The sequence below is a fragment of the Macrobrachium nipponense genome, chromosome 29 (assembly GCF_015104395.2).
Source record: "Macrobrachium nipponense isolate FS-2020 chromosome 29, ASM1510439v2, whole genome shotgun sequence".
NCBI classification, from domain to species: Eukaryota; Metazoa; Arthropoda; class Malacostraca; order Decapoda; family Palaemonidae; genus Macrobrachium; species Macrobrachium nipponense.
The window spans coordinates 8,987,518-9,008,290 of NC_061092.1; the positions used below are offsets into that span (position 1 = coordinate 8,987,518).

Below are 20,773 nucleotides of genomic sequence, written 5' to 3' on the forward strand. Positions count from 1 at the left end.
TCGGCGTAAGAGGGTTAATAGACATTACCTTAATATAATTTATCTAGCCCGATTAACCACATTGAAAAGGAGGAGGGAATCTGAGTACAATTTCCCCTTCGGACAGAATAGGACATAAAACAATCAAAGAAATATATATCATAGGCAGTTAAAAACTCAACCCGAGGTCTAAGATACTAAGAACTCCAAGTCTCCTACCATAATGCCGCAGAACTGCGGTAGTAAAGGACAAGGAGTAAGTGTATAGTCAGTCAGTCTGTACTAAAGTTCGGTGACCGACCATGTGACCAGTCAGACAAAATGAGGATAGCAAAGCAGCAGCCCGATGACTATCAAGCGATACAATGATGACAGCAGACGATCCATCAACTAATTCCCTATCCAGAAGGACAATGGAAGAAGCATAAGTCGTCAGGACAAGCGAACCAGTGGCTAGTCCTAGGTCGGCATCGACTTTGGGAGAAGCATAGTCGCCAGTGCCGACAACCCAGTGGCTGGTCCCATGTCGCGACAATGGAAGCAGCATGAGTTGTCAAGCAGCTAGTCCTTGTCATCAACAACACCTAAATACCAAACTGCCTAATTACCATTGTAACTAAACCAAAAACTGCCATAAGTTATAATAAAAACAAAAAATATATACAACAAAATAGGAAAAATAATATACAGGTAGCAACCAAATGTAAAACAGGAAGACTACCTAATTCTCCTGTCTGACAACCTGTCCTGCCATCACCAACGGGCCCAAGGAACAAAGGTCGCCTAGAACTAGAGAAATATCCCTCAAGTAAAAGGAGGCAAAAAAAAAAAAATACAGAATCAGAACGCAAAGTCGCCGCCTCAAGCACCTTGGCGACCGAGACGTTCTTCATAAAAGCTACTGATGTAGCAACTGCTCTAATACTGTGTGCTCTCGGCGTCTGGCCCTCACAGGCAGTCGAACCACCAGTTTTAATAATAAAATCTCTGAGAAAAAAAGATACACCATTCTTTGATATAGGTCTCTTGACATTTCAGGGTGAAACAAACAGATGATGGGGACAACCCTGAATGTCCTTCGTCCAGTGTAAATAGCATGAGAGCGCCCTAACAGGGCAATGAACTAATTCCTCATTTAAATTACTGACAAAGTCGATCAGCGACTTCAGCACGAAAGACCTGGGAATGGGATTATCAGATGATTCAGTCTTAGCGACAAATTCGGGAAGGTATGACAAAATCATGTCTTGTCCAGATCTAGCAACCAGAAAAGAGAGTGTTTGCAGTTCACCCACCCTCTTGGCTGTAGCCAGTGAGACAAGAAGAGTGTCTTAGAAGAGGGGTCCCTAAAATCAGCCTTATTCAGAGGCTCAAACGGAGGGAACCTAAAGACTTTAAGGACTTTATTGATGTCACATGTCGGAGGAGAACACTGCAGACTGGGTCGGCCAACTGTTGCGCCACTCTGGAGGAGAATCCTTCGTGCTTGGAGAATCTCCTGACAGTCTCCAGGCATGAAGATGAGCATGTGGAGCTTCTGATGGAACCGATGAAAATGGGGGGGTCGTTTGAGAAGATCTGGTCTCTCTGTCAGAAGAATGGGGGGCTCCACTAGAGCTTCCAGTAGGTCGGGAAACCACTCCTTTTGTGGCCAGAAGGGGGCAATCAAGGTGAGATCCAGACACTCCAAAGAGAAACTGGCTGCATTATGGGGGACAAAAATTCTTCGACCAGACTTAAAAGCTTGTCTATCCATTTTGGAGTGGGAGAAGCCCTCAAAATCTGGGAATTCAAAACAATCCCCAGATAAGTCATGATCTGGCAAGGGATTAGACAGGACTTGTCGAAGTTGATATGAATGCCCAACTCTACACAAAGAGACAGAACTATCTCCCTCGACCGGACACATTTCTCTAGAGATTCGGCCTGGACTAACCAATCGTCCAGATAACGAAGCATCCTTACATTTAACTGATGCAGATAGCCGAAACAGGAGCCATCACCCGAGAAAAGACCTGTGGAGCAGTGGTGAGACCGAAACAAAGGGTCTTGAACTGGAAAACTCCCGAGTCCGTGAAAAACCAAAGGTAAGGTCTGCTCTTCGGATGGATGGGGATTTGCACATAAGCATCCTGCAGATCGATGGAAATCATCCAGTCCCCCATCCTGACGGATGAAAGAACAGTCTGAACAGTCTCCATTCGGAACTTGGACTTTAGAATGAACTTGTTCAAGACCGAAAGATCTATGATGGGGCACCAGGCACCAGAGGCCTTTAGAACTACAACACCCGTGAGTGAAACCCGGGAGGAGGAGGAGCTCGCTCTATGGCATCCTTCTCCAAGAGAGCCAAAAGCTCCTTCTACAAGGCTTGACCCCTGATTGAGTGCGGGGAATAACCGCTGAACTCGAGAGGACGATTGGAAAGCGGAGGTCTCGAAACAAAAGGGAACTCGCACCCCTTCAGGACCTCCACCACCCAAGCATCCACTGCTCTCTCCTGCCAAGCTGACCAATGGCAAGAGAGACAAGATCCTACTGTGGTCTCCGGGCGAGGTAATAACTCCTACTTCCGAAAATTCTTATGCAGAGGCAAGTAAGAAGAAGAAGAAGAAGAAGGTCCACTTGGAGGTTGAGCTCTTCCCCTGCCCTCAGAGCCACACCAAGAACCTCTCCCACGTTTCAAAGAGTGAGCACCAGAGGAGGAAGCTGAGGCACCAGAAACCTGAGCTGTACTCTGGAAAAACGAGCCAGAAGGAGGAGGTTGTTGGGCTGGAGCAGAAGGTCTGGATCTGGCACTAAACTTAAGCTTACTCCTTGAAGGAACGGGAGGAAGACCAGAGGAAAAAGCCCTTGATAAGGCCCAGTGAGCTTGAGAAGAGGCATCACCTTATGTTCCTTCAAAACCTCAGATATATCAAATAGGGAATCACCAAAAGGAGAAGAGGACAACAAACGGTTTCTCTGAATCTCCGATACAGAGGAGGGTAACTGCGACAAATACAGGCTACGCCTTAAGAGAAACAAGAAAGGCTTGCATTGAAGCGGCAAGCTCGTTCTGAAGTACAGAAGCGATTGAAATAGACGAGCAGAATTCCTCAAAAAGAGGAGCATCGGGAGGAACAAACCCGGAGTCCTTGATATACATTAAAAGACCTCCGAGGACCCACATATTGAAGGATTGAGCTTCTTGTAAGGGGCTCATAACAGACTCCATGGCAATAACGTCTTCGATTGAGACAGACCGAAGCCTTGAAAAGCAAAGGTTGACCCAAAAGTCGGACAAAATCAGGATTTGGTTTGGGGGGTCGAGAGAATGAAGTATCATCCGCCACCTGATAAACTCCTCTCCGGTGTCGTAGAAAGAGAAGAGAGCTTCCTCTTTCCCTTCCCCGATCACCTTCGAAAGAGAACGTTTAGCGGCGAAGTCCAAACCCATCACTCTCGCGATCCTCTGAGCAAGGGAAAAACGTAAAAATTCCCGCGACCGAAAAGGACCAAGAAAAATCCCTTCTGTAATACAACGAGACAGGGGCTTCTTCTGCTTAGGCCTCGCCCAAGGAAGAAAACTCAAAATTATATCAAAAAGTTTCTTGAACTCGACATCATGACCGCCGTTCAAAGAAACATCAATATCACACGAACCCACATCATCATCATCGTCAGAGCCTAACTGAGAAACTTCCCCTGAAGTAAGATCCTGATGACTAGCTTATCTTAGGTCTAACACTAATACCCCTACCCCCTTCTCCTAAATAAGCAGCCTTTGGCACTGTTACGGGACTAACAGGGGACACATTGGGTAAAGAATCGTCAGGCACCTGCCCGGACCGGATCCCCCCAAGCCTTCGCCACAACGGGATTCACAAGCCGGGGTATCTGTCCCACCGTTACCCATGGTGCTGTCGACAGGTACCTGACGAGGAGCTGAAAATGAATCTAAAAAGTGTTAGACATTCTAGTAAAAGCTTCTTCAAAATTCTCCGACAGCTTGTTAAACTTAGCTGAAATGTCTCTATCTAGCTAAACTAGCTGTAATTTTTCAAACTTTTGTTTCCAACTAGTAGTTTCCATCGCCAAAACCTTTGAATCAACATCAGAAACGACTTCACTATTTAACGGTTGTACAGGTGGCAAAGTATCAATTAATTCGGAATCGGAATCACACGATACCGAAACCGAAGAGCCAGAAGCATGAGCGCACAAATCAAGGAAATCATTAGATACAGGTCTACCTACCGATTTCTTTTTCTCCTTAATAAATCTGTTACGCTGCAAGATTCTTTGATGTTTCATATAGGCTAAGTCATCAAGTCTTCGTCAGACCAAGGCTTACATAAGTCACAACAATAAGTCAAGTCACAAACCTGTCCACAACAAAAGCTACAAATGTCATGGGGTTCATACTCCCTGCTACTCATCCTTGTCCCACAAGCCGGGCAATTCCTGATGTTGCTGGCAGAAAGAAGCATCGAATTATCTTGGCAATCCATTGGACTGTTGGACAGGTCAAGTAATTCCGGGTCGCGCAAAAATTTGTAATATAATATAAATACCACAATAGAAATAAAAGTTAATCCACTATTTCGTGGATGTAATACGTGAGTGGTAATTAACATAAAGTCGCATTAACAATTAGTGAGAGCTTTAAAGGCACAAAAAGGTTTAGGAAATTTATAAAGAGTGGCCGTGATGTAAACAACACGGGCGCTTGTAACTGTCAACGGCAGCGTTGCCAACTAGTGGACAGAATAGGAGGTAACAAGGTTGCCAATGTGGTAAATTTTGGTGTGGTTTTTGGGGATTTAGGGCTAGATAAATTATATTAAGGTAATGTTTATTAATATTAGGTTTTCTCTTATGATTCTCCTCAGTATTTAAAATTTCAAAAGCTTCTGTTTTCACTGGACAATATTTACCATTCCTTTTTGAACTCATTTCAACTCTTTATACTCATGACTGTAAGCATTACCCAAATCCCATCACTGAAACACTAGTTTCTGTTAGACTGCAGATGTAAATGCAGTGGCATATTGTAGTGAGAAACCCTTTTATACCTCAGCTTCAAAATATAAAAAGAAACATTTTCAATCACATACTACTCCAATTCTCCCCTGAGAAATGTTTGCCTAAAATAATCCCCCAACAATAATGGGAAACTGCTTTAAATAACAAATGAAAATAAACTTACTTAGTTGTGTACTCTAATGTTCCTGAAGGATCTGGATGCAATTCAAACTCTTGATCAGCTTCCAAACCAACTTCATCAAAGGTCATGTGGGGTTTATTTTTATACCTAAAAAGGTAAAAAATAATTAAAAGCTACTGTATAAAGAATGTAAAGCCTACATTTTGGAATACTACAGACTAAGCATTTTATAACAAAAACTTCTGTTAAAAAAACTTTCCTGTTTTGTACAAACATATGGCTTATTTGATATCCCTACGCTTCAGATTTAAACATTCAAATGCTTATCTGCATTCATTAGAATTAATTTTCCGTTTTAAAAAATAATTGCAAATAATTAAAAACAAAAAGTCCGTTATAAAAAAGTGCTATTTCTATGGTTTACAAAATGTAAAGCAAGGTACCTTTTACTATTTAAAATGATATTGTTATGATACAATAAAGTTTCATACATACTTACCTGGCAGATATATACATAGCTATCGACTCCGTCGTCCCCGACAGAAATTCAAATTTCGCGGCACACGCTACAGGTAGGTCAGGTGATCTACCGGCCTGCCACTGGGTGGCAGGACTAGGAACCATTCCCGTTTTCTAATCAGATTCTCTCTTCCACCTGTCTCCTGCGGGGAGGCTGGGTGGGTCTTCAATCGTATATATCTGCCAGGTAAGTATGTATGAAACTTTATTGTATCATAACAATATCATTTTCATACATTCAACTTACCTGTCAGATATATACATAGCTGATTGACACCCTTTGGTGGAGGGCAAGAGACAGCTAACTACTGACTAGACAGGTAAACAACATATGTTGTAGGTATTTATAAACCTTGGTTCCTCTGTGTTTCTAGACGAAGGGTCGACTTCCTAGCTATTGCATAGGAGTCTGCTTCGTCTCAAGAGCCTTAGCAAGATAGTGATCTATGGCCAAGAGTTCTTGTGGGTCTACCAATGGGGTCTTATCCACTTACTCGGTCGCGCCTAATTGGCATTTGTCAATGGGTGCTAATCCGCTTATATGACAATATGCCTATGCCTATTGGCATAACTAAGGAGCGCAACACCGATCCCGGTCACCTGTTCCTAACATGAGGGTTCGCGCTAGAATTGAAAAAGTGTTATCCCCCATACTCCTTTCAAACCTCAATAAAATTCACTAAGTTAAAATAAATTCAACTCATTATTAAAGGATCAGTGTCGGCTCCTTATCCCAGCAACGTATCCGCTGACACGTATAAACCAAGAGAGAAGGATCTCTCGTAGGTTAACTTGACGTCCTTCGTGTAATGAGCAGTCAACACACCGTTGCATCTCTCATATGTTAAGCTAATATGTCTTCCTGACATATTGTTATGAAAAGAACAAGAATTTGCAAAAGCTCGCACTTCATGAGCTTTTAAATTCTCAGCTGTTTGAAGGTATCATCAAGTCACTTATGAAGTGCTTTAGAGATCACCATTGTTTCAAAGAAGACTAGGACATTCTTTGAACTGGATCTCATCTGGATGAAGCCTAGAGCCTGGCTTGCGCCTGGCTGGCGCTTTGCGCCTGGTTGGCGCCTCGCGCCTGCTTGGCACCTCGCCCTGGCTGGCGCCTTGCACCTGCCTGGCTCCTTGCGCCTGGCTGGCGCCTTGCGCCTGCCTGGCTCCTTGCGCCTGGCTGGCGCCTCGCGCCTGGCTGGTGCCTCGCACCTTGCCAGTGCCTTGCGCCTGTTTGGAGCCTCGCGCCTGGCGCGTGGCTGACTTCTCCCCACTTGCTGGAGCTTCGAGCTTGTTAAGAGTCTCGAGGAAAACTGGCGATGTCCACATCGGACACTTTTTCCCGATTTTTTCGCCTCTAGCGCACTGTGCCAGGTTGGAGGCCCGCTCCTTCTCCTCCTCAGACAATGACAGTGTTCATATTGACTGTCTTTCTCTGGCGTCTTCACGCTACCTGTTTGGCAATTTGGCGCTGACTTTGGCGTACATTGTCCGAAAGTCCTGAAGATCCACCATCGTTTATCAGAAGACTGGAGAAGGGTAGAAGAAATTCTTTCACTTTGAGCTTTTGGCCTTTCCAGCAAGGGGAGGTGATTTTAGTCAGCTACATCCAGTAGACGATAGGAAATCTAAAAGTCCCGAGAGACAAGTCATTTCCTCCGAGGAGGAATCCTTGATAGAATACTTCCGTTGCTAACAAGTTCTCCTCCTACATGTTGATGAGTTTTCTCGTTGCAGAAGCTTCCCTATCCTTGCCCGAAGGAAGGGAAGGAGCCTGGAAGTTTGAAGAGATTCTGAGCTGAAATCGGTAGGACTCCTGATTTCTAGCTCTTTAATGTATCTCTCTGACCTTTTGGGAAGTAGTTTGAGCCCTCATCGCGTTCCCAAGACTCTGTCAGTAAACGTTTAAACTTGTCTTCTTCCGTAGATGACAACGTCAATACATTACCTGGACAACGAAACCTCTATCTGAAAGCGTTGATCAGGAATAAAAGGCTTTAGTTCTTCTGCCAAACATACTATGCTGGCCAGAACCCATTGCCGAGTCTTCATAGAATTTGATTCCGGATTCTAAAGCCCAAAATTTCACTTGTCCTTTTGATCGTTTAGGACCAAGAGAAACATTTTGATGAGGAGCAGTTCCATCTTGTCGGAACACGGAATCTGAGGCCCAAATTAGGATCCCATTCTAAGTATAAGATCTCTATCTTATCGATAGGGATTGTAATAGATCCGAAGATCTTTATTCTCTACTATCTCTAATATTCTTTATCGAGACAGAAATATATCTTTTTTACTGTGTTCATTGATAGCATAAAATACCAAGGTGATTCTTCCCCCGGGCTGAAAGGGAAGAAAACCATTATGTGGTTCACAGAGGTATCGGAAGAGGACAGTTTCCCCTTTCCATCTAGCACGATCTGCAGCAACTCTATGTCTTTTAACATATTTGAAGGAATTATCAAGCTTCCTTGCAAAATCCTCTCATCATATTTACTTCGGGGTCAGTTGCACGCAGACAGACTCAGAGTGGATAGGTTTTTTCAGGTCCCATATTTCATAATTTAGAATAGATTCCGATAAAATCTCTACTCTCTTAGAAAAACCTTCCGAAACATGCTGAGAGAAGAACGTGACCCTCTGTGAATCCAACCTTTTTATTGCCAAAATGATGCATTCATCTTCTTCCTTTGACGCCCCATTTATCTTAAAATCTGTTAAGAATATATATAACTAGGGAAAAAAAAAAAGACTAAAGTTTATTCCCCTATTTAAACATTAAAGATGGCGATCTTGCTACCTCTCTTGTTTCGAGGAAAAGGAAGCAATCTATAAGAAGCTCGTTCGTCTTCTACCTTGCGAAGAGATCTGTGAATACTTTCCGCAGGTTCTTCACAACTCTTTCCCAATAAAATGTTAAACCTACGTTAACAACGCTCTATAATTATCGGTCGATCAACGAAGGTATTCTCACGGACGTGCACAAAATCCCGGCATCGAACCTGGTAAGGATCGTTACGTTCCGTGTCTGTTTCCAAATAGGTTAAATCGTGCTCTGCCCAATTAAAATCCTTTATAATACCGTCACATTGTGGTAAACAGCATTCATCTAGGAAACTCTTCTTTCCTCGCCGAGGCAGAGAGAGATCCTTAGCAAAACGAATACGATGTTATTCATGTTTGCCTAAAAATCCCCTCAATTCGTGGTTAAGTCCATGATTGTAGGGAGAATATACGGTGAACCATTCGATCCCGTTGGAGAGAGAGATGTAACCAACTGGTCACGACCGAGAACAGGATGGTACTGAATTGGCTTACATTACAGCCGTCTCGTTCACTGCCTGGCTGCATTCATTTCTGAGTTGCCAGTTATTCCCTTCAATGAAGGGTATTAAAAACAAAAAAAATTATTTTCGAGCCTAAGAAAGCTCTCAATAATGCAAATTTAAGCCAAACAACCTTGGTTAAATACCGAAGCTGAGTAGGTATTGTCGTAACAAACCTTTTAAGCGAAGTCCTTACTAGGAAAATCCTGTAAGGATATAGATAATTCCGTAGCGAACCAGAAAGGCAACTATGGTATGCGTATATGACTTGTCATTCAGTAGTCGTATACACTAAGTCTTCTACGACATTCTTTCCTCTCCGACGTGCAGAGAAAGAATGGAAATCTTACTCTCTTCGTTCTTTTTCGTCAATAAACCTGAATGAGTATTAGTCGAAAGAGCATCGCAAATGACAACCGAGGATCGAAGAGAATCTCTCCAGCTTGTTTTATCATCTTGGAGATAAGTCCGTATTTTTACGCCTTTCTTATCTGGAAGAGCCTCTAATCAATGAATGAGAGCTCGTACAAATCTTGTTCAACTTCCAAACGATTGCCCCTCTTTCTGTAAATGGTTGGTTGCATTATTTTTTAGAAGGAGGATGATTTTAATATCCTCTTACTAATACTGAACTAATTCTCACAATTCTGCTCTATCTTCCATTCCTCAAGTTGGGAGAAGATTGAGCAACCGGAGGAGAGCGCTCCTTTCGAAGGTGAAGGGCTTTTAGCAGTACCGACTCTCAAAACCTTGACAAGGGATACGGCAGCCTGCTGCTACATCTTGAGTCACCCTGCCAGGGAAAAAAGCCGAACTTAGCTTTGCCTTGCCTTTATTGCAAGTTAAGACTATCCTGACAAGGGCGACGGCCGCCTGTGCGACAACCTCCTGTCCCTATCAGGAGAAGCCTCGAATGTCTTTCACCTTTCGCCTGGAGGACTCTTGGCGGTTGTCAGGCTCTTCTTGTAGGAGAAAGTGCCTGGCGCTAAGCAGGAGTATCTTGCCTAGAATACTCCTGGCGCCTGGGAGGAGTATCGCGATCGGAATACTCCTCGTGCTCGGAATACTCCTGGCGCCTGGCAGGAGTATCGCGTTCTGAATACTCCTGGCGCCTGGGAGGAGTATCGTGCTCGAAATACTCCTGTGGCGCGTGGCTCGAATACCTCCTGCGCCTCGGTGCCCTCCTAGGAGGAGTATCGTGCATCGGAATACTCCTGGCGCCGGTAGGAGGTACACGTTCCGAATACTTCCCTGGGCCGTGAGGAGTATCTGCTTCGTAATACCCTGGCGCCTGGCAGAAGTATCGGCTTTTCCTAGGAGTATCGTGATCGGAATACTCCTGGCACCTGGTAGGAGTATCACGTTCGAATACTCCTTGGCGCCTGGAGGAGTATCGTGCTCGGAATACTCCTGGTGCCTGGCAGGAGTACTCGTTGCGATTCCGAATAATACTCCTGGCCGCCTGCCTGGGAGGAGTATCGTGATCGGAACACTCCTGGCACCTGGCAGGAGTATCGCGTTCCGAATACTCCTGGCGCCTAGGAGGAGTATCGTGATCAGAATACTCCTGGATCCTAGCAGACGTATCGCGCTTGAAAAGTTTTTCTTGTGCGGAAGGTTCCGCGCGCCTGGAAAGTTCCGCGTTTGGAATGTTCCGCTTATCCGGAAAAAGATTCCCGCTTGGAAAGTTCCGAGCGTCTGAAAGGCGATCCTCGCCTGGAAAGTTCTGTACGTCTGGAAGTTTCCGCTTGTGCGCAAGGTTCCGAGTGATTGTCAAATTTCGCTAATGTGAAATGTTTTGCACATTTGGAAAATATTCCTTCTTGGAAAATTCCAAGAGCCTGGAAAGCGATTTGAATCTGGAATCTTCCACCTTCTGGAAGGTTCCGCTTGTGCGGAAGGTTCCGATCTCTTGTACATTTGTTCTTGCTTAGAATTCGACAATACTTCCATTTTCGACATAGCCCTCCCTTTCTTCTGAATGAGAAGGACTTCCATTTCCGATGAAGATCCTGGTTCATAGTGCTTCAGGGGCTTTGCGCCTATATTCAGGCCCTTCAGGTGCTTTGCGCCTCGTTTCAGGCGCTTTGCGCCTTGTTTCAGACACTTTAGGCGCATTGAGCCTCGTTACCGGAGATTCATGCCAGAGGAGCTAGAAGCTTAAAAGTTATATATATATGTGTAATCACTAAACGAGATCCATATAATTAATTCGATCAACAAATATTCTTTAATATCTAATTCGTTCTTCTCAGAATAGATATATTTTCATATACACGTCCCGATGAGGAATTTATTGAAATAACTATTTCAAACCCCCATGGGATAGAGGCCCCCCCCCGTCCAGCTGTACGGGGGACGAACCCGGATAGGGCAATGCCTCTACCGCAATTGTTATCGAATGATGTCTTCCTTTCTCCGTCTCTTCTGAGGTTCCGATAGCCAGACGAGATTATCTTGCATCTTCATTTAATCTACGCCATTTAATGTTTCTTCTCCTTATTCGTCAAGACGATAATAATAAGGGGAACACATTGAATTAGGATGCCTTTCCAATGGCTATCCCTGGCAGTCTGGGACGTCCTACAGAACCTGCCGAGGGGACGCCTGATCGGTGGGGATTCTCCCTAACCTCCGTAAGGCTTTCGACATTCCTTCTCCTCTGGGCCTGTGAGCTTGGAAGAGGTCTAGACCTGGGAGCGAGACAGAGCCGATCAGACGCACCCTCTATTGCAATGGGGAACACTATAATCACTTCTTACCTTATAATAGCTTGTATCTTGAGCTACATTCCTTTATCTTCAAATTGCAAATGAATTTGTAGTTTCTGTGAAGTAAGAAGGTGATGAGGAAACAACAATACTATTCTAACTGCTCGTCAAAACGAGAGCTATTAAAGCTTCTAAAGAAAGCATATCTAGTTCTATGTTTTTCTGACTTCCTCAAATAGTAAGTTACCTTATTTTCCTCAATCAAATTCTAACATTTATTACACTTTATCAATGAATAAATATTTATATTTCCCTTTCTTGCAAACTGTTTGTCTACCGAAAACTTCGGTAGTTACACATCCTCTATTCTTCGAAAACTTCGAAGTTAATTCATTAAAAGTTATTAAAAATTTATTAAAAGCGTATGCCGAACCACCAATCCAGTACTTCCCTGTAAAAGTCGGCCCAGAAGATCGATGGCGATGAAACACGAAAATCAAATCAGGAGGAAAGTAACATATGTTTACATTCCCCAGCGGACAGAGAGAATCTGATTAGAAAATGGGAATGGTTCCTAGTCCTGCCACCCAGCGGCAGGCCGGTAGATCACCTGACCTACCTGTAGCGTGTGCCACGAAATTCGAATTTCTGTCGGGGACGACGGAGTCGATAGCTATGTATATATCTGACAGGTAAGTTGAATGTATGAAAAAATAAATCGGCATTAACCACAATTCATTAGTATAAACTTTTTACAATTACACAGTTATTAGTATTTATTCAATTCATAATACCATACAGTTCTTTAGCTAAGGATTCATTAAAAAAAAAAATAGGTAGATGACTACCAAAGGTGCAATACTTTCTGCTGCAGTAAATACCAAATAATAGATACCACATTCATACTACAAATAAAATGCTCAAAGCTTAAACTGTCTTTCTTACTTAAGCTCCAATTCTGATATCGTAAATGAGACTAAAAAAAATTTGTCTTTTATTTTTGTGTAATTCAATAAAAAAAAATAAAAAAAACTGGACGATAAAGTTTTCATTTTCTGCTTTGTAGCCAAACAGAACTACCATACAACACTTGGAAATTATTTAATAACCTGCAATGATTTTAGATAGGTAATCAGTCTCTGAGAAATGAACATAAAAAAGCAATGTATCCTTTCAAGACACTAAGAAACTGAGAGATCTGTGATAAAGAATTCATGATATAGACTCTAAGGTCCTTTGAAGATAAGAACAAACTTACAGTCTCATCTTATTTGGGTGGTAACCATTTTCTCCCCCAACGATGATAATGCCTTTAGTTTGATGTTGTCTGTAAATCTGACAGAGAAAAATGAGACAATGAATTAAAAAAAATATCTTTCAAAAACAAAGTCTTATTAACTGCAGTATGGAACTAATTTAAACATTTTAAAAATTTACATTTGAGTTCATTCTTATGGTATACTAGAGTTCATGTGCTGTCCATTCTTATGGTATACTAGAGTTCTAAACAATGCATAATTGTTTCCAAGTCTGGATGAAGATTGTAATACATTCTTTCCTTTAGAAAACATAAATTATTACCTAAAAAGAACTCCACTCAATGCATCTATTTGAGGCATTATCCTTCAACTTTTCTGCACATCAATTAATTATCAATCATGGAAGATAATACAAAACATAATGAGAATGTCAACCACAAGTACTACCTTCTAGACAAATGACTTGTCAGGAGAGCTTTGTTTCTAATTTCCTTGCAAAAGAATGCTACAGTGCCTAGGTAAGAAATCTACAATTGCCTGTGTCTCTGAACTTAACCAAAACACTTTAGTTGAAGAAAATAAAAAGACTTACCTGATAAAATAAAATCATATTTAAACAATATTACGATTGCCTATAAACATATCCTTGAGATTAATGACCATGGATCAAGGTCAAAAGGTATACATACCATGCCTGACTTATATTGAAACTACACACATTTCAATACCATACAAAACACACTAGCAAACGAAACATGATATTGTTATGATACAATAAAGTTTCATACATACTTACCTGGCAGATATATACATAGCTATCGACTCCGTCATCCCCGACAGAAATTTAAATTTCGCGGCACTCGCTACAGGTAGGTCAGGTGATCTACCGCCCTGCTCTGGGTGGCAGGACTAGGAACCATTCCCGTTTTCTAATCAGATTCTCTCTTCCACCTGTCTCCTGCGGGGAGGCTGGGTGGGTCTTCAATCGTATATATCTGCCAGGTAAGTATGTATGAAACTTTATTGTATCAAAACAATATCATTTTCATACATTCAACTTACCGGTCAGATATATACATAGCTGATTGACACCCTTTGGTGGAGGGCAAGAGACAGCTAACTACTGACTAGACAGGTAAACAACATATGTTGTAGGTATTTATAGACCTTGGTTCCTACCTTATTAGGTGGAAGACTTCGTGGCTACTGCCCAGGAGTCTGCTTCACCTCAAGAGCCTTAGCGAGATAGTGATCTGCGGCCAAGAGTTCTTGTGGGTCTGTCGATGGGGTTTCATCCGCTTACTCGGCAGAGCCTAACTGGCATTTGTCAATGGGTGCTAATCCGCTTATATGACAACACGCCTTCTTTAAGGAGCACACAACCGATCCCGATCACCCGATCCTAACACCCGTGTTAGTTCTAAGATTGCCAAGAGTCATTCCCGAACTCTTAGCAAACAACCAAAAACTCGATAATCACACATAAAAAAGTACAAAAAAAAAAAAAATTTGTACCCCTCTAAAAGTCAGTTGCCACTCGATCTCCTAGTGAAGAGAAGTGAAGGCCGCCTGTGCGACATCTAACACTTCCATGCAAAGGAAATCCAAGAACACATCCGACAAGAGGTTACGTACACATATTTAAGGATCGGTGCTCGCTCCATTACCCAGAAACATCTGTGCTGACACAACCGGACCTACATAACTCGCACATCCTTTAAGTAATGAGATGCAAACACTGAGTTGCATCTCCAATAAGTTGCATCCAAAATATTTTTAAGTGACATATTTCTTTGGAACGCAACAGACATCGCGATTGCCCTTACTTCATGAGCTCTCATCTTAAATTAGATTAAAAGAGTCTCTGGGAGTTCTTATGAGCCTCGGTAATGACACTTCTAACAAAGAAGGCCAAGGCATTTTTAGACATTGGTCTTTTGGTGTCCTTTACTGAGCACCATAGACCGTGTTGCGAACCCCCCAACTGCTTCTTTCTGTCCAGATAGAATTTAAGTGCTCTAACTGGGCAAAGGAATCTTTCTGTCTCTCTGCCTACCAGACTAGTAAGTCCTTTTACCTCGAAGCTCCTGGACCAGGGATTCGAAGGGTTCTCATTTTTGGCAAGAAAGAGAGTCTGGAATGAACAAATCGCAGAGTCTCCTTTGAAGCCAACTCGTGATTAAGGGCGTGCAACTCGCTGACTCTTTTTGCCGTAGCGAGAGACAGCAGAAATAAACACTTTCTAGTGATATCCTGAAATGAAGCCGTATGTGGTGGTTCGAACTTCTCGGAGGACAGAAATTTCAGGACCACATCCAAGTTCCAGCTTGGAACCCTAGGTTCTACTGACTTTGATGTTTCAAAGGAACGAATGAGATCGTGCAAATCTTTATCATTCGTCAAATCTAATCCCCTGTTTCTGAAGACTGCTGAAAGCATACTCCTGTACCCCTTAATAGTCGGTACAGAGATGCGACTTTTCCCTCAGGAAAAGAAGGAAATCCGCAATTTCGGTCACAGAGGTATTGGAAGAGGACAGCTTCTTCGACCTGCACCAGTTTCTGAAAACTTCCCACTTCGATTGGTACACTCGCCTAGTAGATGATCTGCGGGCTCTGGCAATTGCGCTTGCCGCCTTGCGAGAAAACCCTCTCGCTCTGACAAGTCTTTCGATAGTCGAAAGGCAGTCAGAGCAAGAGCGGGTAGATTTTGATGGTACCTCTCGAAGTGGGGTTGTTTGAGCAGATCTATCCTGTTTGGAAGAGATCTGGGGAAGTCCACTGTCCACTCCATTACCTCTGTGAACCAAATTCGGAATGGCCAATATGGGGCTATCAGAGTCATCTTGGTTCTCTTCGAGGCCACAAACTTTCTGACTACTTCCCCCAGTATCTTGAATGGGGGGAAAAGTGTACACATCTAGCCCTGACCAGTCCAGGAGAAAGGCGTCTATTGCATAAGCCCTGGGATCTTCTACTAGGGCGCAAAATGTGCCTATCCTTTTGGAGAGGAACGGGGCGAACAGATCTATTTGAGGCTTCCCCCAAAGATACCAAAGGCTCTGACAGACTTCCGAGTGGAGGGTCTATTCTGTAGGAAGGACCTGGAACCTCCTGCTGAGTCTGTCCGCTCTCACGTTCCTCTCCCCTTGAACAAATCTTGTTAGGAGAACTACATTCCTTTGATTCGCCCAAATCAGCAGAGTGAGTTCCTCCTTGTTTTTTGACATAAGCCAGAGCGGTAGTATTGTCAGAGTTTATCTGTACCACTTTGTCTCTGACTATGTGCTCGAAGCTCTTTAGAGCAAGGTGAATTGCTAATAGCTCCTTGCAATTTATGTGCCATGACACCTGTTCTTCCGACCAGGTGCCTGACACTTCTTTGGATCCTAAGGTCGCACCCCAACCTGTCTCCGACGCGTTTGAGAACAATGTCAGGTTTGGGTTCCATACTTCCAGGGATACTCCTTTGTTCTCTTCTAAGGGGGTCAACCACCACTTTAATTGGTCTTTTATTTCCGCTGAGATTGGAAACGAATTCGAGAGCTGTCCTGTCTTCCAACTCCAACTCCTTCTCAGGAAGAACTGAAGCGGATGGAGATGTAGTCTTCCTAGAGGAAAGAACTGTTCGAGCAAGGAAAGGGTCCCCAGAAGGCTCAACTATTCCCTCGCTGAAGTACGCTCTTTCTCTAAGAAGCTCGATACTGTGGTACAACCTTTCCTTATTCTCTCTTGAGAAGGAAATACTCAAAAACCCCGAGAATCCATCTGAATCCCCAGATAAACTACGTTCTGGCTGGGGACCATCTGAGATTTCTCGAGGTTTACGATCAATCCTAATGCTTTCGTCAATTCCAAAGTTGTTGACAGATCCTCGAAACACTGCTTTTGAGACCTGGCCCTGATGAGCCAGTCATCCAGGTATAGGGAGATGTTTATCCCTTTCATATGTAGGTGTCTTAACACATTTTTCATCAAGTCTGTAAAGACTTGGGGAGCCGTGGATAGGCCGAAACACAGGGCCCTGAACTGATAGATCCTTCCCTCGAACATGAAACGAAGGTACTTCCTCGACGAATGGTGAATCGGGATGTGGAAATATGCGTCTTGAAGGTTTATGGACGCCATCCAATCTCCTTGACGGAGTGCTGCAAGGAATGAAGCAGACGTTTCCATGCTGAACTTCTGTTGTTCTACGAATTTGTTCAGCGCACTTACATCCAGTACTGGTCTCCATCCCCCCGAAGCTTTCGCTACAAGAAACAAGCGATTGTAAAACCCCGGGGGAGCTGTGATCCAGTACCAGTTCTATTGCTCTTTTGTCCCAAATCTGCTCCACCATTTGACGAAGAGTATCCATCAGAACAGGGTCCCTGTATCTGGCAGACAGTTCCCTCGGTGATGTTGTCAAGGGGGGCCTGTCCTTGAATGAGATATAATAACCCTTCTTGATGATCGACATCGACCAAGGATCGGATCCTATGTCTTCCCAGGCTCCCGCAAAGAACTGTAACCTGGCTCCTACAGGTGTCTGGAGGATAGTTTTCTCATTTTCCCTTCTTAAAGGGACGGAAGGAAGATCTTCCCCTTCTCTCCGTTGTCTTCCTTCTGGCGATAGATCTAGCCTGAGGGCCTCCTCGAAAGGGCTGCTGCTGCTGAGCTGGACGAGCCCCTTTCTTTTCCTCACTGGCCACAGGTCTATTCTTCCTTGAAGACTGTCTAAGAAGATCTTGAGTGGCCTTCTCAGTTAGTGAATGAGCAATGTCTCTCACCAACTGAGAAGGGAATAAATGTTCTGAAAGAGGCGCAAACAACAAAGCTGACCTCTGCGAAGGAGAGACGGCCTTAGTGAGAAAAGCACTGTGAACCGCCCTCTTCTTTAGTATTCCCGCACCAAAGAGGGAGCAGACTTCCGCCGATCCATCTTCAGCCTTATCAATACATGTGAGGATACTATGTAAGGCTTCCGGGTTTAGTTGTTCCTTTTCCTGGGACTTCTTAGCCAGAACCCCAAGGGACCAATCCAGGAAGTTAAATACTTCTAAAGTGTGGAAAAGTCCCTTGAGGAGGTGGTCCATCTCCGAAAGACCCCATGTTGCTCTGGCCGAATTTAAGGCGTGTCTCCTCGAGAAGTCTACGAGACTCGAGAAGTTGGACTCAGCTGAGACGGGCAGAGACAATCCCATATTCTCCCCCGTTTCATACCATATGCCTCTTCTACCCATTAGTTTACCAGGAGGCATACAAAAGACTGTTCTTCCTAACTCCTTTTTTGTCTTGATCCAGGAGTCAAGAGATTGTAGGGCTCTCTTCATGGATATGGCAGGTTTCATTTTCAGGAAAGAGGAAGACTTGTGAGCTTTCGTGCTTGAAAAGAGAGAGCGTGGAGGAGGAGGACCAGCTGGAGTCAATGAATCTCCATACTCTTCTAAAAGGAGAGAAGAAAGAACTTTATAATTTGAAAGTCCCTCTTTGTTAGTAATCTCATCCTCCGAGACGTCTTCTAAGTTAATAGGCTCGGAAGGAGAAGGCTCCCTTCTTTTGTCTGTCTCCTCTCTTGATCTCTTCCTGAAGAAGAAGAAGCACTTCTAATAGGAGAGGAAGTAAGAGTTACTGTCTCTCTACGCCTATCTTTAGGAGAGTCATGGCTAATTTTAGTTTGACGCCTGGAGGACTCCTGGCGGTTGTCAGGCCCTTCATGTAGAGAATGCACCTGGCGCTTAGCACGAGTATCTCGCTCAGAATACTCCTGGCGCCTGGGAGGAGTATCGTGTTCGGAATACTCCTGGTGCCTGGCAGGAGCAACGCGCTTCGAATACTCCTGGCGTCTGGTAGGCGCATCGCGCTCCGAATACTCCTGGCGCCTGGGAGGAGTATTAAGCTCAGAATACTCCTGGCGCCTGGGAGAAGTATCGAGATCAGAATAATCCTGGCGCCTGGCAGGCGTATCACGTTCCAAATACTCCTGGCCTTTGGAAGGCGCATCTAGTTCCGAATACTCCTGGAGCTTGGCAGGAGTATCGATCATGGTAGGCGCATTTCGCTTGGCAGGTGCATTGCGCTTCGCAGGCGCTTTGCTCCTATCAGGAGCTTCCTCTTCTCCAGCTGGATCTCGGCGCTTGGTTGGAGTTCTAGGTCTTGAACGATCTACAGGAAACTCAGGCTCTTTGCGCCTACTTGGCGCCTGGCTCCTAGCTGGCGCCAGGCGCTTGGCAGGAGTTACTTCTGTTTCCACTTCTCGCCTGTCCAACGCTCCGCTCCCCCCCAGAGATGGCCGCCTGTGCGACAACTCCCCTGGAAGGCTCGTTGCGCCTGACAGGAGATCGGTATTTGGATCTTTTAATCGGAAGCCTATCGTCCTTCTTACGAGTAGTCTCCTTGGAAAGTACTCCTACCAAAGACGCTAATTGCTCCTGCATATTTAGCAAAATTTTCCTGGTCGAGGATTCGTTCGAATCAGGAGAGGGAGATCTGGAAGGCGCACGAAGATCTCTTACAGTCCAAGGATCTAACTCCTTCCTAGCCTTCTTTATTACCGAAGGCGCATCTTCTTCAGAGAAGCGCTCGGGGCTAGAATTGAGTTCAGGTTCTTTCCAATTCCTCTTCAGCGGACGGGAAAGCTTAGACTCCTTCCATCCTCTTTTCGGAGAAGGCGAACTAGAAGACGAAAAGCACTCTCGTAGGACGCTTTTCCTATAGCGGTCCCTGGCAGTCTGAGATGTAACAGATTCTGCCGAAGTGACGCCTGATCGTTGGGGATTCTCCACAACCTCCGTAAGGCTTTCGACTTTCCTTCTCCTCTGGGCCAGGGAGCTTGGAAGCGGTCTAGACCTGGGAGCGTCGCAGAGACGACGCCCCCTCCACCACACTGGGGACACTAAAATCACTTGAAAAACCACATTCACTTTTCTTACCTTACAATGCTGCCATTTTTTCCTGCATTTTCTGAAGGGAAGCTCTGAGTTCCGAATTTTCCGAAGCAGAATCAGAGGGGTTAGCAATTTGTGAACGGGCTGAAACAGAATGGGAATTATCAGAAGAGGAAGCTACAGAACTAGATATAAGTTCACGAGATCTAGACATACTGCGGCTTTTGTAAACCGCCTTCCTCTCTCTATCTTTCTCTAACTTCTTCAAGTAAGAAGTTAGATTCTTCCATTCTTGCGCACTCAGTCTCTCGCACTCTTTACACGTGTTCTCAATCGAACACTCAACCATTCTACATCCCCTGCATGCAGTGTGAGGATCTACCGAAGCTTTCGGAATCCTCACCTTACAGCCCTCATTCACATACACTCTGAAACTAACACTAGAGTCAGACATATACACGAAAATCCAAAGCCAAGTCCAAAAAAGTCCACGATAGCGAATGCCAAACAACAATCCAAGTACGTCACCAAAAATCAGTCTAAAGATGGTCAAAAAGCGTTGCAAAAAAGAATTCCAGTCAGGAGGTAGTAACATCAATGTTGATACCACCGGCGACAGAGAGAATCTGATTAGAAAACGGGAATGGTTCCTAGTCCTGCCACCCAGAGCAGGGCGGTAGATCACCTGACCTACCTGTAGCGAGTGCCGCGAAATTTGAATTTCTGTCGGGGACGACGGAGTCGATAGCTATGTATATATCTGACAGGTAAGTTGAATGTATGAAAAGTAAAAATTACCCTGGGTCAAAGTCAAAATGTGTTTGCCCTTGTGCAAATTTGTTCAAATTTGAGCAAAGGACCACAACTACAAGTAAAATTACCCATGGCAAAATGTGTTAAAATTGCTAGATGGCAAGATAGTGTTTACTAGAAGTGAAATGTGAGGGCTCTAAAATTCTG

At 44.1% G+C, this 20,773-nt stretch overlaps 1 protein-coding gene across 1 annotated transcript in view; it reads right to left on the bottom strand.

Annotated features, from left to right (window-relative positions):
- LOC135206096 (PITH domain-containing protein GA19395-like) overlaps positions 1 to 20,773 on the bottom strand; it is a 117,936-nt gene that overhangs the window by 26,943 nt on the left and 70,220 nt on the right. Inside the window, 3 exon segments of the mRNA XM_064237324.1 lie at positions 5,171 to 5,275; positions 12,945 to 13,002; positions 13,005 to 13,021. Coding sequence (XP_064093394.1) covers positions 5,171 to 5,275; positions 12,945 to 13,002; positions 13,005 to 13,021 — 180 coding nt within the window.